Below are 25943 nucleotides of genomic sequence, written 5' to 3' on the forward strand. Positions count from 1 at the left end.
CAAAAGCATATAATATTTCTTTTGTAACTAAATTAAGAAGATATTATAAAAAATTTCTACCCCTGCACAAACAAGGATAAAATTTTAGTCAAACATTTACTAACTAAAGTCAAAGTATACATGTAAAAAAACGCTTCTTCATTTGAAAGTAACGTATATTCATTGTATAAATTATATAATTGGAATCATTTAATCTCTTAATCTTTATTTAAAGATTATCCTTGCAAAAAATCTTTAAAATCTGATATTATTTCGTCATCTAAATGTATTATGTAAAACAGTTCATCAAGAATATGTTATTTAGTATCTACACCATTGATTTTTTTGATACATTTAGATGACTAAATGATATCAGATTTGAATAATTTTTTGTAGGGATGATTTTTAAATGAAGATTATGAGAATGAACGGTTCTAATTATGAAATTTCTACGGTGGTCATACGTTATTAGCAAGTGGAAGAATGGGCTAATTTACAGGGCACACACCTTTGTATATGTTTTCAAAGAGTAGGATTCCTAATAAAGAACAGATTACATCAACCTACAAAATATCATGGAGTAAAATGTCATTTGCTTGCACCCTGCCAAAACAAAATAAATAGGTAAGCAAAATGTGAGATACATGGTGGGCTGGAAAATATTAGCCCAATTGTTAAATGTTTCTGAATTGGGCTGGGTTAGATAATATCAAATATTCATAGCAACAAATTAAAGTAGAAGGACTTCGGAGTTCGGAGCCTCGAAGTAAACTGGTGCAGCCGTTTTTAGTAAACCCCAACCCTTAAATAAAAGTCGAAACCCGATTTGAGACCCAAATTTTCGTATAAGGTTGGCAAGTATCACCAAGATGCAACACCACAAGTTTTACTGATTCAAGATGAATGTTGGGTGTTAGTTGCGTATTTTGGGGATGAAATTTGATAAATAGTTAGGAACAAACTCACCAAAACAGCTAAACCATCCATTTTGTTTATCCAAAAACAAGGATAATTATCTTTGCTGTTTAAATTTCTTCCAGTAACACCAAGATCCTTTTCTGCTTATTTGCTTAAATAGATCAACAAGAGGAGAGAGATAGACACGAAGAAATCGTTAAGAGGTTAACTAGCGTATAGGAAAGTCCTGTATAGTTCTTGATTAAAAGGATAACAAGATGTCTGATCAAGTTGCGGTAACGTTGGAAGAAGGGCGCAGTGGTAACTCGGAGCGTTCTGGATTTTGGCATTCTCCAGAGATTGTTCAACTTACCCAAAAGGTAACAACATACGTGAAAAAAAAAAGACCCCATTTATTAGATTAAATAAATTATTAATTAAGAGTATACATATATATATATATATATATGTTTATGTAAATTAATGTGCAGGTAATTGCAGAGGTGATAGGGACATATTTTGTGATATTTATTGGATGTGGCTCGGTAGCAGTGAATAAAATTTACGGTTCAGTAACATTTCCAGGAATTTGCTTTACATGGGGATTAATCGTCATGGTTATGGTCTATTCCCTTGGCCATATCTCCGGTGCCCACTTTAATCCGGCCGTTACCGTCACCTTCGCCATCTTCCGCCATTTTCCACTCAAACAGGCATTAATTAATCGCAAATTATCTCCAATCAATCAATTAATTAATCATGATTGACTTTTTGCAATGTATTCATGCATTGCATTACATAATTTGCAGGTGCCTCTGTATATTGCAGCGCATGTGTTAGGATCCATCCTTGCAAGCGGGACGTTATGCCTTGTTTTGGACGTGCCCCAAACGGCATATTTTGGAACAATACCAGTTGGACCAAACATTCGATCTTTGCTCATGGAGATCATTGCCTCTTTTCTCTTGATGTTTGTTATTTCAGGCGTCGCCACAGACAGCAGAGCTGTTAGTAATTAACACTATCTTCGTTAATTAATTAATTAAACCTAAACCCCTAATATCTCATACATATATGCATATCTGCACTTCATGCATGCAGATTGGAGAATTGGCAGGAATTGCTGTAGGAATGACAATAACCATCGACGTCTTTGTTGCCGGGTACATACATACATATACATATAGCAAATATGCAGCATACAATAATGTTGTTTGGATACATAAAATTAACGTACTTGAATACATATAACATGATGCAGACCGATCTCAGGGGCATCGATGAACCCAGCACGGAGCCTAGGGCCAGCAATAGTGATGCACACTTACAAGGGAATATGGATCTATTTTGTAGGTCCATTCATTGGCACCATACTCGGTGGATTTGTATACAATCTCATTCGGTTCACTGACAAACCATTGAAAGAGTTAACTGACAAACCAGTACTGCGGGAGTTAAGCAAGAGTGCTTCCTTCTTCAAATCCGTCTCCAAAAACAATTCTAATAGAACTTAATAATCCTAGCTAATTCATAATAAATTATTACGTGCTGCTTTGATGAAATCGATCGGTTGTTGATCTCTTCCCCTTCTACAGCCTGCTGCTGCATGACATGCAGACCAATTGCTTAAGCTTGTGCACATTATCCTAGGCCCTAGGGAATATGCTGATTTTTTTGGGAGGTCAAATAGGCCATTTGCTGTTTGGAAGGGAGTATAAAATAAAAATCGACTTCTTTTTGTTGATTTCATAGTCTGCTTTAAATTAAATTGTTTTTTCATATTTTTTAAAAAATGATTTGTAGCCTTTGTGCCATGCTTACGAGTTATTATATAATCGTTTACTCAAAATACGATCATTGTCGTAATATGATCACTGTTAATTTATACAAAATGAATCAGTTTATACACGGTAAGCTTTGTAAGAAAAGAAAGAACTTCAGAGAGAAAAGGAGGTAAGCTTTGTAAGAAAAGAAAGAACTTCAGAGAGAAAAGGAAGAAGAGGAAATGAACAGTTGTTTATTACATTTCTTATTGAGGTAGTAATACAAGGAATGAAGTTTTATAGTGGTCGATACTCCAAGATTAACAGTTATCTAACCAACTATATATCTAATCAATTAATTGACAAGGCCTAAACAACCACATATTAACTCTATCTATCACACGGTAAAATACTATTTTACCTAAATTATAACATATGTAATTGCTAACTTAAGTTCCGAAAGCAATAGACAGTTTCTCAATAATTTCAACTGGTAACCATTATTTGGCTTAAATTTTCCATAATTTGTTACTCTATCAAAATCATATTTGATTGTAATTGATGTGTAAACATATACATAATGATAGCTGCCTTTGTTTAATATGTATATATATGAACTTCCTGAGATGCTCCATTCATAAACTTTGAACTAATTAATTTAATTAGTTATCAAACATTAATCGCACTTAGTTAAACAAAGAAGGTTAGATCCAAAACACATGGAGCTCCTCACATGCATGAGTTATACGTTGCATAGAGCAAATACTACACGTGTCTTTCGATTCGAAACTACCACATCCTGACTAGTTACCTTTGAACTTTTACCAATTGTTACATCTGTGGTAAAAACTTGTAAAATCAATTAAATTGTGTAGTGATATATATTCGTCAAAGGACCCATATAAATCTAAGTTGCCGAGTTATTTTCACAACCTTCTCGATCGATCCTTTGTTTTTATTCTTCAAAGTTATATATATGGTGAAGCCATAGACTTTCCATCTGATGTATCCCTCCCTCCCACCAAATGTCTCTAGGCGAAATCATTGACTCTCTGATCTTCTGGTGCCACATGGGTAAGGTCTAATTTTGGGTGGAAATGTGGCATACACGTCAATAAATATGTGGAACTTGCACTTGCTAATTTGACTAATTCACTAACAGATGTAAAACAAAGCTTGAACTTACAATGTTTTTAAAATAAAACATGAGTTTGCAATTACATTCAAACGTAAGAGTGCAAAATGTAATTTACTCAAATAAATACGTAAGTGTCATTGATTAGGAAACAATATTACAGATCTGTTTGACTGGTTGGAATCAGTCCCTTTTTGTTCATGAGGATTCCATGGATCTATCATGTTTGGTTGATATATGATTAGTGTATATATTATTTTCTAAAAAGCGAAACCAGAGGATAAAGGATAAAAAATAAAAAAAAATATATTAGTTTTTTTAGTAACGGACAGGATTGCAAGAACACAATTCAATAAACGGACAGGATCCGAGTTTAGATAAGGTGTGGCTGGCCCTGTATCTTGAATATGTAGGGCACAGCGAGACACATGGCTCCTCCAAAGGTTTAGACTTTGTCCAAATTGTAAATTTGTAACTGGACCGCCCATCAATATCCCCAATATTTTATAATGTAACGGCTCTAATGTTTCCTCTAAATACGACAACCAATATTTTTGACATTTAAATAGAAAAAATGTCGTCACTAACACTATAGTTTAGTGTAAAAAATTGTGTAAAACATTTTTTCTTTCGTCAATATGAAAAGCTGAGATCGATTGCATGTTTAAAATTTGTTGACCGGCGAATTCATGAATTTGTTAAAAAACAAAAAAAAGAACGAGTTGGAGATCAACTAATCAATCTAATTCTTTATTTTTTAAATGTGGCTTACGTATTGTACTGGATTGAGTTATGTACTTTTTTTATTTTGTATGTGGTAATATACACACGCAGTGGTGAAGCCACAAAGGGACAAGGAGGGACGTCCATCCTTCCCCTCGTTGAAAATTAAGCCTAGGAGCGATGGTTCCGCCTCTCTTGTCCCACCGGAAGTTATGGCTGCTCAGCTTGCTTTCTAGTTTATGGGTTTTTGCTGCTGTTGTGCATTAGTGTTTTATTTTTTTTATTTTTTATTTAAATCCTTAATCAGATGATGCGTTTCATTTAGTTGATTAAACATAATAATTGACATGGGTCCCTCGTTACCTTTGCCTTCACACCATTAAGTCCTCAATTCCATTAAAAAAATGAAAACTAATGAAAAATCTAAAAAAATTTCTCTTTTAACGAAAACCCTTTTTTAAAGGTTTAGTGAATAGTGTCAGTTAAAGGTAAAAATGTGGTTTTTCGTTAAAAGTAAACAGTACTGGGAGTGTTTTGTTAAAACTCCCATAAAAAAAAAGAGCAAAGATCTTCATGTTTTATTTTTTCTTAATTTTTAAATTTATATTATCCTTAACTCTAATTGATTTTTTCCAACCTTAACCCTAATTTGATTAATTAATATGAAATTTTGTTTAATTAATAAAGAATCATAGAGTAATACACTAATATACTGATTATTGATTATAGTTATGAATCCTATGTATGATTATTGATGAATGAAATTGTTTTTTAGGGTAAAAATTTAATTCTTGATTATTGATTAATTAATTATTGATATTGATTAATGGAATTGAATTTTGGATTATTGAATAATTTATATCATTATTGGTATTGATTAATTGAATTGTTGGTTTAATTAGTTAGTAGTCATAAAGTATATTTTACTCTAGGATTAAGAGTCTAAGACCGGGAGGAAGCAATGATCTTGCAAAGGAGTTGGTGAAGATCAGGAGGTGTGCAAGCTATATGATAGCGTATAAGCTTCTTACATTGGTTTTGGTATTACTGGTTACAACTGCTTCAATGGTGAGAGCTTTTTCTGCTATGAATATTGTGAAAACACCATTGTGTACAAATGGGAGATCAATGGTTAAGTGGTAGCATGATTGTTTACATTGAGAGAGATGTATTTACTTTAATTGATAACGAGCTTACTATGCGATGTTTTCATGATCTGAAATCTCGTCGGCAACAATTGAAATTTGTTTGTACTGATAAATTATGGAAGACACTACTATATAAAAGGATTAGATTGTTGCCAGTTTTTTGAACCTTGCACTCTTTTAAGTTCACCCTCTCCCCAACAATTCCTGGCTTTGCCATTATACACACGCGAAGCCAAAAACCAAAATATTTTCGATGCTCACTCAACTTATTCTTAATGTCCATTCGTCAAATTCAGAGTTGAAAATGCAAGTTTAATTGTATTGGCGAAGGAAAAAAAAAAAAAAAAAAACCTGGCCAGGCAGGCAATGTCCCACTCCATTTTCGCCCAAGTTAAAATCTTTATCCATAAATTAGAGAAATTTAAAGGGGCACCTTACTAAAAATTGAACCTATTTCAAAAGGAAAAAATCATTAAAAATTGAACATATTTCAAAAAATGAATTATAATATTGGACCTCTTTCAAAATTTTCCATAATTAATAATAATATGATGCGAAAGGGCAACCAAAACCCTCACCGATTGAGATTTGTCGTTGATTGCTACAGTTCACAATCCAACCTTTTCAAGCAAATCCGACTTCACACTTTGATATCGTACGTGGAAAACAACTTATAAGTACACTAATCACTTCTCACTCATTCACCAAAAAAGTCTATGTCTCTCTTTCTCTCTCTCCTGCTCATTCTCTCTCTAGAAACCTCAGAAGCTTGTTAGCCAAACAACAAGATCTAATCTTGCAACCCAAAAAACAAAAAACCAAGATCTAAAGACAGACAGACAAGTGGGTTTTGTGCCTTAGACTCATGTGAGTGTGTTTTCGCTCCTAACACGCTTGCTTCAGATTCCCGACTAACATTTTAGCTCCTCCATCCTTCATAACCCAACTTTTTAATCCTCTGGAATTCTATCCAATCCCAGATCACTGTTTGATATGCTTTTCTTGTAGCTGTGAAATGGGGTTTTGATTAAGGCAAATTCTTAACGTTTCTTGCAAGGTTTTCTGATAAATTAATGGACTTGCTTGCCCATGTTTGTTTGCTTACTAAACTCAGATTTTGTCTCTGAAAGATAGGCATTCCTTTGAGATTTCGAGGGCAGATTATAGTCATGTCTGGGGAGATAGAAGAGCCTGTTGGTTTTAGCTGTCAGGTAACTTCTTTATGCTTGATTGATTTTTTATTTTTTTATTTTTATTTTTGTCGAGAATAATTTTCTTGATTAATTATGTTTGTTAGTGAGTAATGTTTCTTAAATTCTGCACCAGTACGAGATTAACTGCTTAATCAGGAAGATTTGGGCCCGTTTGATAACCATTTTGTTTCCGGTGTTTAAGTTTCAATTTTTGCGCTAGATATGAGATTCAAAGAATGAAAATAAATATAGGCCTAGAGGTTGATTAGCTGGAACAAATGTTTCCCTTACATGAAATGTTTTGTGCACGATATGGTTTTTTGTAAGTCATATGGAAAGCGCGATGAACTTGCATTTCGAGGCAATCAATCAGTTCTGATCTGCTTTTCCGATCGTTGATTTGCATCCCTTTGGTTAATTTTCAGTAGAAGTGCCCAGAAATTGATATACTAGTGCATCCAAATTCTCCCACAATGTGCCATTCTGCTATGAATGTCCAAACTAGTGGATGAATTGACAAATTATATTTAGTGATTCATTCTGTTTTGTAGTCCTCCGCTTTTATAACAGCTACTTCTTCGAAATGGACAGGCAGACTCTTTACACTCTGGTTCCATATCATTCGGGAGGTTTGAAAACGAAGTTTTATCTTGGGAAAAGAGGTCGTCTTTCTCGCATAACAGATATGTTGAAGAGGTTGAAAAATGCTTGAAACCGGGTTCAGTTATTGAGAGGAAAGCTTACTTCGAAGCTCAATTCAAGAAGAAGGGTTTTCCCAAACCAAATTTACTCGAGTGCTATAGCGGTTCAAATCATCAAGTCTGTGAAAATGATGTCTTGGAGAGTGATGCGTACGGAGAAGAATTTGAAGACGGAAATGAAGATAATAGTTGCGCTCATTTTGATGAGACCTCGGAGGGTTCAGAGTACCACGGAGACTTTGAAGTGAAAGAATGTGAAAGGGAAGATCCTGAAGTTTCATTGTCTGATCCTCAGAGGGCATCTGAGTTGAACGATGAACATATTCTGGTGGATATTAAAGATGATAATCCCGAGGAAACACATCAAACTGGAATAGGTTGTGACATGTTTTCTTCAAGTATCGATGAACCAGAGACCAATGTAAATGAGAATCATAATGGTGATGCTGTGAATGCTGATGAATCATGTAATTCTGTTAATATGAACCCCAAGACTGCAGCAGATGAGGAAGTTAACATCACCATTGTGGAAAGTTTGCACAATTCTTCTTCAAAGGTATGTTCTTATAGAAAACTTTCATCGTACTAAGGGCTGGTTTGGTATTGCTGTCCTTTGAAAAAAAACTGTTGTGAGAATAATCGACTGTGCTGTGAGAATAAGCGGCTGTGAAATAAATCAGCAGAGTGTTTGGTAAACTTTTATGTAAAAGTGTTTTTGGAAAAAAAAAAAAAAAAAAAAGTAGTCTGATAGTGGCTATTTTCATTAAAGGATCATTGTAGCTCCGTGTGCTTTGAAAAAAAACCAGTTTTCCAAAGCTACAAATAGCAGCTTCAGCTTTTTCCTTTGATTTCGGCTTATTCTCACATCAGCTTCCAAAATAAGTTTTTTTTTTTTCAGTTTGCTAAACACCTAAAACCCTCACATTTTTTTTTCATGGGTGTTTTTTTTTTTAAGCACCTCACTCCCAAACCACCCCTAACTCATTTTTCTTTAGTTAGTAACAATACTAACTATAAATTCCTCGGTTTCCTATCTAGTTGAAGGCTGGAAAAGAATCCAAAATTTCCAAGTCCAGAGTAAAATCTAAGGCCAGCATTTCTCCGGTTAAGAGAAGCATTTCTGCTGAGTCGTCTAAAGTTCCTACAAATAAATCTAATACAAGAGAAAGAGAGGGTACACGAAGAACGTATAAAGAAAAGCTGTCATCAAAAACTGCAATTCCACCTACACATTCTGTTCGCAGGACTCCAAAATCAGAGGTAAGCATTTTATCGTCTTTATGACGTTCTTCACCTTCTACATAGTACATTGTAAGCATATTGGTTTCTCAAAAACTGGTGTGCCTTTGGATTCTACGCGCAGGATTCTACAAAACTGAAGGGAAATTCTGCTCATGAGAGTCGAAGGTATATATTGTTGATTGCAAGTAGAAATCCAAAATGTTTTACTGAATGGAACCTCATATGCATAGTTCTTGCATTATTGTAGTGATAAAGAGTACTGTGTTAAGAACCTTGGTGAACCTCAACCTCCTGCCGTCAAGCCTGAGTCCCGAGGACGCCAAATGGCAAACAGGTTTATTGGAATTTCTTACTGATGCTATCAGTGTTTCTACCTCTCAAACTGTAGAATTTTTGTGAGGTCACCCTTTCCATATTCCTCTCTCGTATAGGCTTAACCAAAGAGTCAATTTGACCAAGTCTGATACAAGATCAAGTGTTGCAACTTTCAATTTCAAAAGTTCTGAACGAGCAGAAAGGAGGAAAGAGGCAAGCCACCATGTACTTTTTATGAATTTGGTGTTCCTTTAGATTTTGGGTTAAGATTTATATTGCTTACAATGCTGAAATGACTTGTTCCTTTGTCCTTGTGGCTCTTACAATCCAGTTCTTCACCAAGATGGAAGAAAAAATGCATGCCAAGGAAGATGAGATGAATAAGATCCAAGCAAGAAAGCAGGTAAATGAGACGATTCATCTATTTGACAAGTTCATTGTGGGACATCGGTGTGTCAAAGAAGACAATTATGTCTTTCAAACTAGTAGAATGCTATATTTGATGCTTGGAGCAAGGATCCAAATGGTTAATGATGAAGCCACTCAAATTTTCCTTATTGCATGCTTCCGAAACTTTGCTTAAGAATCTCAGCGGGGTTACATTACTGTTATTGCAGGAAAAAAACGAAGCTGAGATTAGACAATTCCGCAAAAGCCTCAACTTCAAAGCAGCACCAATGCCTTCTTTCTATCATTCAGCTGTGAATTCAGTGCATGATGGGAGCAAGGTAAATAAATGCCATCCATTGCATTTTAAGACAAGAACTTCCAAGTGAATCGAGCATAAATTTGAGATTAGAGGATGACTTGTTGCTGTTCCATTTTGTTGCATGGTTTCACCACCTTGCCTAAAGCATGACCAGATGTTCTTTCTCGCACCAAACAGTTCAGTTCTGAATGTGATTAAGATTTCGAAATGGAAAATTGGAAACTAATGGCCCAGTTAATCATGGATTTTCAATATGTTTTTCAGGCTGTATCTACCAAATCCTCTAAAGTACAAAGCATGTCAACAAATCCAGGGAGTGGAGCTACCTCAAGATTGCTATCACATTCAGAGACAGGAAAGTCTGAAGCTCCTACTGATAGTGATTCTGTAAACACAACCGATTTGCCCGAGGCCTCAAGAGAAACTAACTTCATGATGGCTGAGCCCTCTGAAGCTAGTTCAGTTTCTTCAACCACATTGAGCAGCAAAAACTTGTCCCGAGATACAACAAAAGGTGAAGTCATGAGGACAAAAGAAAGAGAGAAGAATGTTAATACACAGAAACATCGATCATTAGAGAGCGGAAAAATGGCAAAAAGTCAGAAAACTGAGGGGAAGCAGAAAGTAGGAGGTGAAAGGAACAGCAGAGAGATGGCAAGGAAGGGTGTGAAAGTCAGCGTCGGCTTTGGAAGCAGTTCAAGAATGGGTCATCTAACAGTTGGTGTTGCCTCATGAATGAACACCGAGAGACGGAATATAGTCAGCCGTGCAGGGTGAACACTGCAAGCCTGAGTTTTAATGGAAGCAAAGCTTGTAACAAACCATGTAGGCGAAGAGAGAATAATATATGGTTGTGCTGTTTGAGGGAGTAGAAAAATTGGAATCCTAGGCCCTCTTGCCACCTTTACAATTAAATGTTTTATTAAATTTATTTATCATGTAATCAAACCAAGTTATCTTCTATGCTTTGACACTGCGGACTATGTAATAACTAATAAGCGTTTTTTCCGTGCACTGTGAATTCTTGTTTTGATTTCTTCATATTTTTCACACATCACCTTCATTTTATGGTTTCGTCATCCTTCGAGCGTCAGCCAACATGCTTTGATCTCAGCATTCACGTGGATATTTGGTTCGGGATGTGTCAGATTAGTACTGTGTAATCAAGTACCTTAAAATGAATTAATGAGTTGATAAAAAGCATTTCACTCTTGCACTCGAGATTCTAAATTCAATTCCATCTTCTTCGTCATCACTTGTACAAAAAATTGTGGTAGGGAAAGTTGGAAACTTGACCCATCTTTCACTGATTGGTGGATCAAGATTTCTCCTTGGCATTTATCTTGCGTATGAAGCAATTCACAAAAGTCACCAACTACTTTGACTCGGATTTCAATTTCATCCTTATTGTTTCAGCTGTTTCAAATTTCAATCAAGTACTTATTAGTCGTTTCGGTTAGGTTGCAACTTATAGTTCCTTCTCTTTTTAGAGTCACGTGCACGGCATGTGGCACCGTATCTAAGAGCAATACTGCGTTTTACGCGAACAAACGGCCATACCATGAATTAAGCCTACCTAATAGCCTAATTGCTATTGGATTTATGCTAATTGGGTTTGATTAGTGGTTGTATATCTTATTATTGTGGTGTAGACCAGCTAAACCTCGAGAGTTTGAAAACAATATCCTTTATGTTAAGACTATTTATTTAGACCATATTTTGTAGATCACATGACGTGGTACAATGATGGTTAATGGTTGGACTTCTTACTTAAATCATTATAAAATAAATCCAACGATCAATCACTACATCATGTGATTTACAAATTATAATCTAAAAAGATAATCTCCCTGACATTTTCCTTCCGTTAATTACACGCCAAATTATTAGTGCTTGTGAAAGGATTGACCTAGATACCTACGTAGTCACCCCTCATTACAACACACATGCAAAGAAATTCCTTATTTGCTTTAACAAAGCAATTTCATTCCCTATTTTTAATAAGGTCGTGCTATTTATACACTTCTTTTTATTTTTCATACATTCTTATTAATTTTTGTCTATTGATCTTCATCAATTCATTTCGATTTGACATTTGAAAATTAAAAAGAGTGTCTAGAGATAAAAATAAGCGTGTGAATAACATCACCCTTTATTTATACTATTCAAAACTCTCTTCTCTCACGGTTTAGATTAGTTTTAAATAAATATTGTTTCTAAAGAAACATATTTGGATGCTTAGGTTCATTAGTCATCATACAATTTCCCAATGAGAAATTTTATTTGAACCCGTTGAACCTCTTTCTACACCCAGCTTACTCTTTACACACATATTGTTTTTAATTAAACTTTCAATATCTCTTTAAACCCAAATTTATTGCCTAAATTATCCTCACAAACCCAATTTAAGGATGTAAATTTATCTTTACACTCATTTAAAAAATAAAAAACCAAAATCAAATGAAAAGAGCTGGGAAACATGCGAAAACAATGATGCAAAGAATGCAGCTGTTGGTGGTTTGGCTAATTAGAATTTAGATTGCAAAGCAAAGACTAATTTTATCAGTAAGATATTATACGAACGCAGACATGAGGAACTTAGCTAATCAATGCTGTCTATTATCTAATTGTAACTCTCAAATTAAGTAGTAGCAGATTGATAAGTAATCCAATAACAAAAGCAGGATGTTATGGTTATATGTAAATTAAGAAGTAGAAGACTTTGGTAAATGGTGTCCAAAAAGAACAAATACTTGGTAAACTTATACAGCTAATAGTCAGAATGGTAGTATATGGCATATATGTCAATAAATCAATAATTCAACTCTCGCATAAATAAATTTATATTTTAGTTGGAGGATTAAAATTTTCAAAATCACCCTCTATCCGTCAAAAAGAGTTTATTTTTTCTTTATGAAAGCGTCTTAGGGTTTTTGCTAGAACAAAACGTACGTTAAAAGTTACGTAAGAGTTTAGTTACTGATTGTGGGTTTATTAATAGGGAGACTTTGGATGCGGTCCCTAGTTATGAACAATCTTTGACTGAAACCTTATTGGTTTTCAATTTTTGATCCAAGTCCCTGAAATTAATTGATAATTTATTTCTATGTACGTTACTATATTTTTTAAATTAAAAATTAAAATTTATAGTTGTTTATAGTAATGAGATTTTAAATAAAAAACCATAATTTGTGGGATTAAAAATATTAAAATATAAATATACTATTGTGTGTGCGTGTGTGTAAACATGGGTACATTCATAAAAATAACCAAAAAATTATTGTATCAAAACATGGGTACATTCTTCAAAATGGGTACATTTAGCAAAAATAAAAATGGGTACAAATAAATAAAAAAATATGGGTACAATACAAATAAAACTTTAAAAAATATGGGCACAAAAAGAATTTAATATATGGGTACAAATTAAAACTGAAAGGAAAATTGGTACAAATTAAAAAAGGGTTGCAAATTAAAAATGGGTACAAACTAAAAATAAAAATATATGATAAAAAATTTAGCCATAAGTATAAATATACTAATTGTAACATTTTTAATATTAAATGAATATATTTAGAAATAAAAAATATTTTATTATTGAAATAATTAATGATATTATTAATACAAAGGACCTTGATCAAAAATTGAAAAGTAATAAGGTTTTAATCAATAGAGTAGTAAAAATAAGGATGAAAACCTAATTACTCCTTATTAGTATCTTATTTTTCTTGTTAATTTTATCTTAATTATGCAATAAGGTAATAAAGATATTTCACATTTAAAATCTAAATTGGGTGTAGAAAAAAAATTAAATGAGTTCAAATAACATTTTCCTTTCCCAATTGACTTGATGGTCATGAGGGGTCGGTCCTTAGCTCTATACTAAAAGTTTGGAATGAAGACAAAAAATGAAAGGAAGGAGCCTAAGGAGCATAATTGACTAGGAATCGTGAAGTCTCCATGGTCCTGCCCGACTGTTAAATTAAACATATTTGCTGTCCTTTTCTGCAAATATCACCAAAACAAATGATGCAATACACAAATGGTTGGTTACAATTTACAAATCATGCACCTTAGGACAAAAGAAAACGAATATAGTATCATCATCTTCATTTTCTTTCTTTAACGCTTGCTCTGTTTTCTCTCACTTACATTGCCAATGCTCAATTCACCTCATCATCTTACATATTTCTAAATATGACTAATTGGAAGTACATCTAAAACCAGTGAAAATGCTTTGGTGAAAATGTTTTTAAAACTAATCTTTAGTAAAAATTCAAATGGATCCTAAAATAAACACTTTAAGCGCTTTCTGCAAAAAGCACATATTTTGCGTGTTTTTCTTTCTTTCAAAAAGCACCTAAATTCGAATACAGGCCTGAAATTTATCTTCAACTATTGAACTATCCCATGGTGGTCGCCAATGCTCAATTCATCTCATCATCTTTACAACTAAATATATGGGTAATGATAAGGACATTAAATTTGAAAACTAAATGATTTATCAACAATAAAAATAAGCATGTTAATCAACATTTTAGTAATAATTAACTCATCAACTTCTATGTCCTTTAGTTTACAAAATTATGTTTGTACAGTTTACAAAATTATGTCATTTAACATATGTTTGTAATTTAACGTCTAGATCACTCAAGATTTTAAAGAATTTAAAAAAAAAAAAAATAGGCGTGATCTAGTAATAATAGTGTATACCATACATTATGTGTAACAAAATGCGTAGCATAAAAATATTTAACATGATTAATCTAATTAAACAAAACAAATGACGTTTGATATCATTCCAACGAGAGATAATTGCGACTAAGCTCATTAATTCATTAAAACAAAGAAGACTTTCTAACAAACAAAGAAGACTTTCTAACTTTTACTGAAAGTTAAAAAAGAAGTAGACAAATACAACGTAAAGATTGGTGGTGGCAATAGTGTTGAAGAGCGTTGACGATCTTCTGCTTACAGAAGTTGCCGACGAAGCGTCTTGATTTCCATGAGCACCGTTTTTGTAGTAGAACGGAAAATAAGGTAAGATGGGGTCCGGAGGAGGATTAGCACCATATCCATAGCCGCCGTTATAAGTAGACGGAGGAGGGTTGTACGGGTAATATCCAGTTGGGTTGTTGACGACGGCCGGAGGCGGGTATGCCGCGGTTTGGGACGACGGAGGAGATGGCGTTGTGGTGGTCGGAGTTGTTGGAGTAAAAGTGCCTCCGGTGCCTGTAGGTGGAGGATAACATGGATACGCGCAGGGATTGTCTGATATTGTTGTTGCAGGAAAGCTGAGAATTATTGAGAACAAAAAGAGACCTGAGAGAATGAGTGGGTTTATCTTTGCAGCAGCAGCCATGGGAGATTGGGCCGAGTATTTTGTGGGAGTTTAGGAAAATGAGTGAGAGAGTGGAAGGAAAAGGGATGTGTGTGTGTGTGTGTGTGTGTGTGTTTGGGGAAGAAAACAAGTGGAGTGGGTGGAGGTGGAGGTGGTTGTACAACTTTTCTTATTAGAAAGAAGACTTTGAGGGTCTTGTCATGACTCAAAGAGTAAGAAAAAGAAAGAAAATATAGAGGGGCCAAAAGGGATTGTTGAAGAAAGCAAATTCTATCTAGCAGCGAGCAGCTACACCTAAATAGTTTTAGACCGTATATAGTTAGAAGATGCCTCATTACACTTTCACTTTATGAATTTCTTTTTGATATATGGGAGGTTTCGAATCCTGTACTTAGTATATTCTTACTTATCATTCTACTTACCATCACTTTTACGTTTTGAATTTGGCTATTAGTGTTATTTAAATTTTAAAGTCAATAGTAGCCTGCTAGATGAACAAATTTTGAAGTTATTTAACATGTATAAAGTAAACAAACTTCTTAAGTAAGACGTAGTCGAAAAAACTCTAAGATTGTTCACATAGCTTCTAGTTATTAGATGTCAACTCGTTTCAAACTTCCTAGTCCTTAAGTTAAGAAAAAAAGAAGAGTATATAGTTCAATTAGGCTAAAATCACGAATTATTCATTTGAGACAACCCTAAATCAGGTTACTTAGTAACCTTTTTGAGCTCAAACATTATCCGAATTTGTCGAATTTTAGATCACTGATAATTATACATCTTTTGCCTTCGAAGGTGGGACATTTCGTAAGACCTAATTCACTTCCCACACTAGTTTACTATAGTGAGCCCCAATCCCACATGAGGAGAGCTTAGACGAACCTATTGGAAGAAGGTAGAGGAAAATGTGTGGGCTAGCTAACTATTATTGTAATAATGTGCAATTATTGCCCTTGCGTAGTGAGAGTGCACGTCAAAGATAAATAAATGTCATATGATCGCAGCCTTAGCTGACTGAAACTCAATCATTTTAGTTTTGGAATAAATTATATCACTCCCTTAAATAAATTTCTTTGCTACCTGCCCCAAGTAATGTTTCATAACTAGAAGGAAATATGTTTTTGCTGAACCAATAGTTTCAATGCCTTGGATGAAAACAGATCACTTAAACCAACCTGCAGGTTTGGTGAAAACCCTAGTTGGTCATCTCTGCAAATAAATTAGTAATGCTTTAATATTCTTCTCTCTCCCAACTTCGATGGAATTGTATCCTGTTCCCTAGCTAGCTTCTTCAAACTTGAAACTCGTGTTAATCTGCTCTACAATTGGATCTTGCCAAACTATCGAAAGACACCGAGTATCGAAGAGCTCATTTGGTTAGCCTAATGGTAAGAGCGGGTAAGATGATGGGTAAAAACAAAATTAAAAATAGACTGTGTTCACAATTCGAAACCCTCTAATGTTAAAGAAAAAAGAAAACATACTTCAGGCATAAGCCTTCTATTATAAAGTGCGTACTATATTCCTGCATATGAGATTATATTATAATTAAACTAATCCTTCAAATCACAAGTAATGATTAATAATATACGCCGAAATTGATGCATGTATTTCAATTTTAAAAAACAAAAAAATAAGCAAAAATTTCAAAGTCTCTTTGGTTATGCGTATGTGTGTGACCATATATATGCATGTGGATATAGCAAATTATTGTCAACAGCCACTAATTTCTACACCTAACGGTGTTCTTTAACCAAGCATAATATTTGAGAATCAAATTAATCATGGAGAGAGACAGGTGTAGAAAGATGCAATCGAAAACGTATAATTTTTCTTTGCTGCGACGTACGCAAGGAGCAAACTTGAAGGCATATGCACATGCAACTGGGAGAAAAAAGCGGTCAGAAGTTGAGTAATTTTGACGAACAACACAACCCAACATATATAAACTCGACCGCGTACGATTTAACATGATGACTTCTTTGGTTTTGTAAAAGAATTCTAGGGTTTACCTTGTATTTCTTAACTTAAAAGAAGCAAACCCTTTTGTACATTGTAGTTATAGCTACCATTGATACTACGAAAGTAATACTAAATAGGACCATGGTGACCCATTCAACATTGCGCCTTCACTGCACTTGTTCCTTTCTAAGTTGCTCTCATATATGGTTATGAATTTAAGTTGAAGGGGACGTGTACACTATCTTAACTAATTAGGTTGATTCATGTCTGATCGCTTTTTTTTCCTACAATTATGAATTTCATAATGGAATTCTCTCTCCCTCGTTATCTATATAAAGTCATATGAGAAGACAAAAACGGTGAAACTTTGAATTTCCCCACAATGCCCTAAAAAAATAAAACTTATTTTTTTCAAATAAAAAAAGACCATATTGTCACATAAGTACGCGTGTAGCAAGGTTAGCGTCTCATATCACAAAGTAAAAATTATAACTCATCAAGAAAAAAAGAGAAAACTTTTTTATTAATCTGAAAAAATGAAAGGTATGTGCACGATTAATTGACTTATATCAAATTTGTGTTTTCAGCAAGTATGGTGAAATTGTTCTATCTTTAAGTTTGAATTTTTGGGATTAGAAAGGACGATGCCTTGGTGTATCATCATCAATAGAAATAGGTGAGGTGTCATGTTAGAAAAGTCATTGGGAGAACATGTACAGGTAGAACCTTCCCTTAAAAGTAGCATATATCTTGTAACTTTTTTGAAACCTATAAATCCATTTTAAGGTAGCATTAGCATTTGCTTTTATCTTTGGTCCAACCACCAGTACACAGTACAGCCTGTGGTGCTCTATTATTGTCAGCCAAACACTCTGTATGCTCACAACCTTTCAAAAATACCACTTTTTTATGTTTCATTTTCAATACAGCCAAAGAAAAACAGAAAAAACAAATGAGGTTGACTCAGTTGGTAAGCCCCTACTTGTGTGTTACCTTACGAAGATTTGAGTCTTGCTGCCATCAGTCTTTATTGGTGTGCAATTTGTAAATTATTATGTAAATTCATATCGATGACAGTTATCAATTGAGTGTCACGCGTAAGTCCTTCAAGCTCAAGGTTACAAGTATGTACTAATGCTATTGTTGAGAGTGGACAATCTCTTTTTAAATTTTTTCCAACCAAAACAAAAATAATAATAAAATAAAAAATAAAATAAGTTGATGTTAATTCCTTTTGGGGCCACTAAAAGAAAATTAATCACCACTACAATTATAACTTTGAAATTGAAATCTATAGGAGAATCATCCATCACCTTTTTATCTTAAATGTTTTCGTTTCATCTGGTCAACGTCAAAGATAGATATGCATACGCATATTAGGTCAGGTAGTTAAGATAATTGGCACTTCTCTTACAATCAAATCCGAGTAAATGTCTTATAAAAACGTCAGAGGTAGGCATCACCATGGCCCCAACTTACTACATGTGTAGCATTGCTGCTCGTTTCTTCTTTACTCCAAATCAAAAGGGGTTGCCCTTTCATTTCATGAATATTGATCTGATGATGTACCATCAGTCTGTTAGCTAGGTTTGGTTGCCTGGTTGATGACTTGGTGTAGCCTTATTCACTTAGAGCTAACCAACTTGGATGATTTCCTTGAGCCAATCCGAGACTTGCACGTGGCACATGTAATTAAGGAATTGCATTATTTACTAAATTAAGCACCGGCTTTTATCTCTTTTTTAGGCCGCAACTTATTTATGCAATTCTTAATGGTAACGCGTCATCCATGAATGGTAATTAGTAGATAATGACAACTAACTAAGTCTTAATTAAACTTAATTACCAAACCTGCCCTGCGAGCAAGGGACCCATAGTTTGGTGAAACCGAAGTTGATCTTTCTTTTACAAGCACAGAAGCACATGCACTTTTCTATATATTTGAAACGTTAACAGAATGGGAATGAAGTCTGACATCAAAGATCACATAGTTGGAATTTTGTGCATGTGACAGACCGACTGCCCCACGTAGTCAAACACGACAGTCCATGTGCACCTTCGTAGTTGGCTGTGATGTGAACGCATCGGAGTGTCAAGATGTTTACCCTTTTTGCTTAACAGTTAACCTCTAAATTTATATCGCCTCCTCGTGTATTTGAAATTGTATGACACTGAAAATAGATTAAAGTTAATACTAATTTAAAGTGCTGATTAATTGCATTCGAGTTTTTATGATGACATGGGTTTGATTCTCGTAAGAGATAGGTACTCATTCTCTGCCGGTTTCAAATAATGTTCAGTGATGGGGTTTGATTCTCGTAAGGGATAGGTACTCATTTTTTGCCAGTTTCAAATAATGTTCAGTGCTGAATAATCGCTAGCAATTTGACTAGAAAAATGGCCTAGTAGTTTTCTTAAAAGATTAGCAAAATAAATAACTCTTATTAGGTCTAGCACGGTGGTTTCTTCGTGGTCGTAACAACCACTTTAAGCAGTGGAAATAACAAAAGATTTGTTCCAAGTCCTCGGGGGGCGTTGAACATAATTCAACAACACTGGAATTGATGGTACAAAGTCCTCCAACTGTTCATACTTTTGGAGAACTTCCAGCTATCAATGAAACCATGAAGTAAAGAGCCCAGAATCCGATCGACAGCCGAATAGAAACTCGTACGTAAATATACACATTTTAATAGCTGCATAGAGTGCAATAGATTTCCCCGGTATGGTCATCCGGGAAGTCCCTTGGACATTAATTTCTGTTAGGGTTAATCATGTACAAGATCAATTTCATACTAAATTTCACATGGTGTACGCTGAAAACTTGATCAATTTATATATTTTATTTCTGCCATGAACTAATTAAGTTTGATAAAACGGCGATATCGGACTTGTTGAAATACTGTACGTCCACTTTTCTAAACCTTTACAGAAAGAGTTACTTGTGTATTTATCCAGCCATATCATACTATAATGGCACATTGTTCATTATACAAATTAAATTGTCAACGGCTCTGAGACAAACAGATAGAAAAAAACTCTGTATTTTGGTCTTGGAATGCATATTGTACTGTCTACTGTCCGCATGTGATGACCATTTTCTCCGATATGGGTATAGAACAAACGAGTACACCCAAACACCACTCATGTACATACAAATGCATTATTACATTAGTCTTTTTCTAGTTATTATCGTGTGATTTATCAGTGTTGGGAATAAAATTTAGTATGTGCATACAGTCATAGAATTCATCTCCAACAATTGGACTAATAAGTAGTTTTTTTAATATATCTCGTTCCGAGATATTCTACCCTGAATGAGACTATAAGAGGAAGTTTATTAACAGAAGCAACTCAAATAACTTTGGGGGACAAATGCATAAGTTCTACCTTGAATTATGTCCCAGAGCACATTCACAATTGAGTCCACAAAGAACATGCCGCGTGGACACATGGTTACCCCTTACCTAACCTACAAGCACATCACACATTATATAATTACAGCGTCCCGAAATAAAACGAAGTTTTTTAATTAAGACGTCGGTGGAAGTGCAAGCTGGTGGGTTGGGTTGGCAAATCCATACACACAATCTAGATACACAGGATCGATCGCATCGATTATGTGCGCAATGAAATATATTACTTTGCACTCAACTTTGAATATTTTTTTTCTCTCGTAATTTAGATGAACTTAATGTAATGTATTACTTGTATGAATAAAAAAATAAAAATAATTTGAGAGCTAGACACCAAAATTGAATTGAATGAAAGAAAAATAAAGAAATATGAAATTGAGAAAATAAAAGTGGTTACGAACGAACTCTAATGCTATTGATAATAAAATTGAAATTGAAAGATTGTTAAGGAAGATTATTACACAATTGACTAGAGATGAGATTAGAGCAAGAATCAAACGAAAGTGTTGACCATCCCCTTTGTGCCCTTAATATTTCCCTGGATTACAAAAATGATAGTCCTGCTCTGAAACTCTTATCCTTAACTATAACATCCAGAAATTAAATTTTATATCCCTTGTAATCATCTGAATTAATTTTGTAATGCGTACTTACCATATGAATTAACAAGTCATAATTGATCACCAAAAAGGCAGGAGAGCCAGCAGCCCAAGCAAAACCGGTAACGCGTTGACCGAACTCCGACTGGCACCGTTGAAATTCTGTTCGATAGGGTACAACTGTCCAGGCGGACCGGTGATGTATATCAGCGTTGACGGCGGTGGAGGCGCGTATTGACCGCATGAGCCGCACGGTGGCAGCTTGGGAGAAGGCGGGGGTGATAACGGTGGCGGAAGCGCTGGTGGAGGAGGACACGGTGATGGTGGTGGAGGAGGACACGGTGATGGTGGTGGTGGGGATGGAACCGGCGGTGGTGGGCTTGGAGTGCACGAGCCGCACTTTTCCTCGCCGGGAGCACCTGGGGTTTCATCGGCATGGACTGGGCCTAGTACGTAGGCAATCAAAAGGAGCATGATTATTAGAACCACGGGATGTTTCGAGCCATACTGCAGTTTGATCGCCATATTGCAGGCTCGTCTGTCTGAAATCTCGATCGATTCTACGTCTTACGTTGGTTGCAATGAATTTGAGGGAGAGGAAGGAGGGATGGTTTGTTACGTTATTAGGTGCATGGGGGTTGAAACTTGAAAGAAAGTATACAGAGTAAAGAAAGTTTGCTTTGGACGTAGGCTTGTGGGGTTTGGTGGGTTAGGAAGAAAGAGGATTAATTAGATGGGCAAACTGGAGTGAGTGAGACGTATTCTTATGGGGCCTTTTTCTACTAGGTCATGGGTGGAAGGATGTTGCTTTTTTCCATAAGGGAATCGCACTGCATGTGTATGCTCCAAATTATTGGACCCCACCACCATCTACATTTCATATATATTAAGTGTATGGGCGCATATACAGGCAATAATTTTTTCAATGTAATATTATGCAGATTTTATTTTGAAAGTAGCAAAATCTTAGAAAAATCAGAGGGGGAACTGGGAAGAACTTGGAATTAATCGAGGAACAATCAAGAAAGCGGAAAAGGAGAAGAGCGGACTTAATTATCGCTGTATAATGGTGGAATTAAATTTAAAGATAACTGGTTTAATGTTAAAAACTGTATTTAAAAAAAATTATGCTCGTAGTGCAATTTTAAAAAGTATTGTGCACTTTAAATTTTATCATTTCCGATGTTGTTAACATTTTGCAAGTACTTTTTATGCTAGTAAGATACTTCTTATACTGAAGTGATTTTTCGGTGTGATCAGTATATGGAGTAGTACATTATATGTCATTATACAAATTGTGGGATATGTGTGTTAAAAAGTTAATAACTTAAAAAATAAAATTTCTCACTACTTCTATAAAAACACGTTGTGTACCACTCGTGTTCCGGTTACAATGGAAAATTTCTCCTCAATCTGCATCATTTGAGTTATCAAAAAGAAATTGCATCATTAATTAATTTGAACATCCTTGTATGTTCAGAGGATGACTCATATTTTGTGGAAATTCTTCATGTTGCGTCACATGATTGGTGCATACTGCATATACGAAATTGATGGATTGCCTGCGTAATTGTTGTTCTGCTAAGTTTTGTGTCAGCTGAAACTTATATTATACTGACACATTAGCAAGGTCAAATACAAAAGTATGATGAGACTGATAAGGGTAAATAAATTAACAAGAAATAATCCTGACCAAAAAAATTAAAAAAAAATTAACAAGAAATAATTAAGGAGGAGTACTAGCCATGCGGAAGACTTGCAAAGACTGGCTGCCGTGGCACTTGGGGCACATGTACGAGTTGATTAACCTATTGTCTGAGTGAAGACTTACAAAATTTTAGAGAGATTCCAAGTTCCGATGCCATATATTAGACACGTTTGATGACCTAGCTAGTTCCTAATCACCCCAGTTCCACCGCGAAGGGATCCGATCAAGATACAGATCCCTGTCTCTCTTGGTCTCCTGCAAACGTTTTCGTTCAATCATCACGAGTTAACCAAAATAAAAAAAAATGATAATAGTCATTGATATTAGTTGTACGTGTTAAATTTTCAAAGGAAATAAAACATCAAGTCGTAATGGGAGGAACTTAATCCTGAAGAAACTGAAGAGGGAAAAAGGAGAACAAAAAACTAGTAAAGGGGCACCGTCCCATTTTCTCTTAAAGCATCTTCGATTCCTCCCCATTTCTTGTTGGCTTTCATAAATCCAGATCAACCTCCTCAACATACAAGTTATAGCACAGATTAAAATTCAGCCCAACGATAGGATATGATCTCGGAACCTAATTACTACTTTCCATATAAACAAACTAATCACTAATTAATCCAATTTTAATTGTTAGTTCCAATGATGGAATAGTTCAGTTTTATGTATTATTTAATTGAAGAATCCGTAGGTATGTGGATTCCAAAAGTTCTACGTGCCACCTGCCGATGTCACTTCTGAAAATTTGAAATTTTGTTTAACTGGGTAAGGTTGTAGCCTTCCAAGGCCAAGTAGACAGCACACTTGTCCATGAACCTGCCGAGAAGAGTCGGATCAATCCGAGCGAAGTGCCGCGTCTTATGTAATGTCAACTTCAACAATTCAGAGTTTCAGACACCAAGGCGATAATTTTTCGAGCAATGGTTACGCTACAGTTATGAGCATAACATGACGGTAAAACAACAGCGGAAGCATGAAAAACAAGCACTTAACAAATAAACAGTCCTCTATAGGCCTAGTTTGGCAAACGAGTAGTATTTGCCATGTTCGTTTCCATGTTATACTAATTATCTTAACAGATCGTATGATGTTAAACTCGTAATCTTAGCGGGTTCTTAACAGGTAACCCAATAATCATCTGTCTCGTCGTATCATTTCATGGCGAGTTAACGTCATGTAAAAAATTACCCAAATACAACACAACCCATTCACAGATTGATCCAAAACCCGTTATTTTCTTGTCGTTTTATATCTGTTTAACGGATCGTGTAAATTGCCAGGCCTACATGGGCCAAATCTGTCATCTAATTTGACTGTTGTTATCCAAATTGTTGCGAAAAGCCCTGGGCTTTGACGGGTTTTGGTCGATTAAAGCCCCAAAATATCTTGCAAGCTTTCAGAAGATACAAGTCCAAGGAGAAAACGGAGAGAAAAAAAACCCAACAAAATTGCCCAAATTACACAACAAAGAGAAGAACTGCAATCTTTCATCTACTTGCCTTTCTATATACATGTGGTCTCTAAAGAACAAGAGAAAGAGGACACACAATCCGCTGTCAAAACACTCGAAAGAATTCTTATCATCTTTGTCCTTGCCACTGAAATGAAAAGAATCCTTCTCCATACATCCCTAAGTTTGGTACATGGAGAGATGAGCCGGCACCTGAATCTCTGCCAATCCCGGAATTAGATTCGAGACGCGTTCTTTTCGAGCATCCAGATTGTTCGAAAGCCACCGGTTGTCCACAGAAGAAAGAGGAAGGAGGAGACTCGAATCCTTTGACCATCTCCATGAACATTGCTTGCAAGTCCTCCATGGTATAACTCTTTGCCTCTCTTCTGGATTCCGCCATCAGAGACACCATTTCTTGCACAAAATCACAGAACCCCTGCATTCCGCATCAAAAAAATAGAGCAACCGAGGAAATCACACACAATCCAATACACCATCCAAACTATTTTAAAAAATAAAAATAAAATCAACAAACAAATACCCACCTCGTCCTCTTCGTCGTCATCGGGATCGTACAGGCCAACATCGTACATACTTCGTTTTCTCTGGTCGGATAACACTGCATCAAAGCGAAAACAACGAACAACAAACACGCTGTTAATACTAGCATCTTGTTTAATATTATGAAATAATAAATAATAATTAATTCAAATAAAATTCCAAAAAACCAACCCGATATTTTTAATTTTATATATATTATACCTGAATAGGCTTCTTGAATTTGCTGGAATTTCCGCTTGGCTTCACCCAACAAAGAAGGGGTTCTTGTCCACCTGTCCGGATGCCATTTCTGCACCCAAAACCGCATTGACCAACACAAACCATCAAATCTATGCTCATTTCATGAATTTTCACCAGAATTCGAGAAGAAACAATCTTTCAAAAGCAAGTAAACCAACCCAATATTCTACCATCTCAACTAGGTTGAGAATTCGAACTCGGATGCATACGTAAACAACATCCGCAAGCCAATGCGGTTACGCCAGCGGGATACAGGGTTTTAGACAAGAATAAAAAGAGATTATATTTGATAAAGTTTACTCACCATAGCTAGCTTGCGATATGCACGCCTTATCTCTTCCACGGAAGAATCCGAGCCGACACCAAGAACACTGTAATAAGAGGGAGACCCCTGAATTCGATCACCCTCCATCTTCAACAAAACCAAACTCTCGGAACTTCTTCAAACCAAATTCTCAGTCCACAAAATAATCGCATCCGAAGCTTGCTGATCTCGAAAATTCTGGTGCCCAGACGACCTTTGCAATACAACGAATTACGAGGGAAAGGCGGTGGTTGCGTGATTTATGATGCGGTCGCAGGTCGGTTATACATGTTATACATGATATATAGGAGAAGACGGAGCAAAATATCTGGTGGGCTTTTGATTTTTAACTCAGGTTCGCCATCCGGAATGTTCCCGAACACTCTGTATGATAACGTGGAAGTCTCTTCTGTCTGTGGTCGTACCCTAGATTTTTTCGGCCCTCAGATATTTTTCAGTTTCCTGATTTAGTAGGTGCTCAGTTTGGATACGGATTTATATGCCGATATTATCCAGTGTCCAGCTGACACCTGGAAGCTAATGTTTTCAATGTA

The 25943-nt window shown here is 35.4% G+C and overlaps 4 protein-coding genes across 7 annotated transcripts; 2 read left to right on the forward strand and 2 right to left on the reverse strand.

Annotated features, from left to right (window-relative positions):
- The first annotated feature begins 928 nt into the window (after positions 1 to 928).
- LOC139190759 (probable aquaporin NIP-type) lies at positions 929 to 2620 on the forward strand. Its single transcript, XM_070811227.1, has 5 exons — positions 929 to 1256; positions 1368 to 1589; positions 1686 to 1883; positions 1978 to 2039; positions 2138 to 2620. Exons 1-5 carry the CDS (start codon positions 1155 to 1157, stop codon positions 2388 to 2390), a joined length of 837 nt encoding a protein of 278 aa, XP_070667328.1. The 5' UTR covers positions 929 to 1154; the 3' UTR covers positions 2391 to 2620.
- A 3727-nt stretch (positions 2621 to 6347) lies between these two features.
- On the forward strand, positions 6348 to 10819 carry LOC139190645 (protein WVD2-like 7). 4 transcript variants are annotated; one of them, XM_070811027.1, is made up of 10 exons: positions 6348 to 6677; positions 6780 to 6856; positions 7430 to 8095; positions 8578 to 8799; positions 8903 to 8946; positions 9029 to 9115; positions 9213 to 9321; positions 9428 to 9499; positions 9714 to 9824; positions 10070 to 10819. In XM_070811027.1, exons 2-10 carry the CDS (start codon positions 6815 to 6817, stop codon positions 10538 to 10540), a joined length of 1824 nt encoding a protein of 607 aa, XP_070667128.1. In that variant the 5' UTR covers positions 6348 to 6677; positions 6780 to 6814; the 3' UTR covers positions 10541 to 10819. The 4 variants fall into 4 exon arrangements, with proteins under 4 accessions (XP_070667128.1, XP_070667130.1, XP_070667127.1 ...); XM_070811029.1 differs by having other exon boundaries at positions 9213 to 9309; XM_070811026.1 differs by having other exon boundaries at positions 6349 to 6677; positions 6776 to 6856.
- A 3871-nt stretch (positions 10820 to 14690) lies between these two features.
- Positions 14691 to 15167, reverse strand: LOC139190423 (extensin-like). The gene has a single exon (XM_070810698.1). The coding sequence runs from the start codon at positions 15165 to 15167 to the stop codon at positions 14691 to 14693; it is 477 nt and encodes a 158-aa protein (XP_070666799.1).
- Positions 15168 to 24189: 9022 nt separating this feature from the next.
- LOC103451584 (uncharacterized) lies at positions 24190 to 25846 on the reverse strand. The gene is made up of 4 exons (XM_008390999.4): positions 25390 to 25846; positions 25047 to 25134; positions 24830 to 24903; positions 24190 to 24720 (listed from the first exon to the last, which is right to left on the reverse strand). Exons 1-4 carry the CDS (start codon positions 25495 to 25497, stop codon positions 24412 to 24414), a joined length of 579 nt encoding a protein of 192 aa, XP_008389221.3. The 5' UTR covers positions 25498 to 25846; the 3' UTR covers positions 24190 to 24411.
- Positions 25847 to 25943: the final 97 nt, after the last annotated feature.

This window comes from Malus domestica, chromosome 13 (assembly GCF_042453785.1).
Source record: "Malus domestica chromosome 13, GDT2T_hap1".
NCBI lineage: Eukaryota > Viridiplantae > Streptophyta > Magnoliopsida > Rosales > Rosaceae > Malus > Malus domestica.

What these genes read in the sequence shown, in the direction of transcription:
- LOC139190759 (XM_070811227.1), top strand. Translation starts at nt 1,155, where the DNA reads ATGTCTGATCAAGTTGCGGTAACGTTGGAAGAAGGGCGCAGTGGTAAC. An exon ending in TTGTTCAACTTACCCAAAAG is followed by an intron (nt 1,257 to 1,367) that starts GTAACAACATAC and finishes ATTAATGTGCAG; the next exon opens with GTAATTGCAGAGGTGATAGG. An exon ending in ATCGACGTCTTTGTTGCCGG is followed by an intron (nt 2,040 to 2,137) that starts GTACATACATAC and finishes AACATGATGCAG; the next exon opens with ACCGATCTCAGGGGCATCGA.
- LOC139190645 (XM_070811027.1), top strand. Translation starts at nt 6,815, where the DNA reads ATGTCTGGGGAGATAGAAGAGCCTGTTGGTTTTAGCTGTCAG. An exon ending in TCTGCTCATGAGAGTCGAAG is followed by an intron (nt 8,947 to 9,028) that starts GTATATATTGTT and finishes GCATTATTGTAG; the next exon opens with TGATAAAGAGTACTGTGTTA. An exon ending in CAGTGCATGATGGGAGCAAG is followed by an intron (nt 9,825 to 10,069) that starts GTAAATAAATGC and finishes TATGTTTTTCAG; the next exon opens with GCTGTATCTACCAAATCCTC.
- LOC139190423 (XM_070810698.1), bottom strand. Translation starts at nt 15,167, where the DNA reads ATGGCTGCTGCTGCAAAGATAAACCCACTCATTCTCTCAGGTCTCTTT.
- LOC103451584 (XM_008390999.4), bottom strand. Translation starts at nt 25,497, where the DNA reads ATGGAGGGTGATCGAATTCAGGGGTCTCCCTCTTATTACAGTGTTCTT. An exon ending in AATTCAAGAAGCCTATTCAG is followed by an intron (nt 24,904 to 25,046) that starts GTATAATATATA and finishes GCTTTGATGCAG; the next exon opens with TGTTATCCGACCAGAGAAAA. An exon ending in ATGACGACGAAGAGGACGAG is followed by an intron (nt 24,721 to 24,829) that starts GTGGGTATTTGT and finishes TGCGGAATGCAG; the next exon opens with GGGTTCTGTGATTTTGTGCA.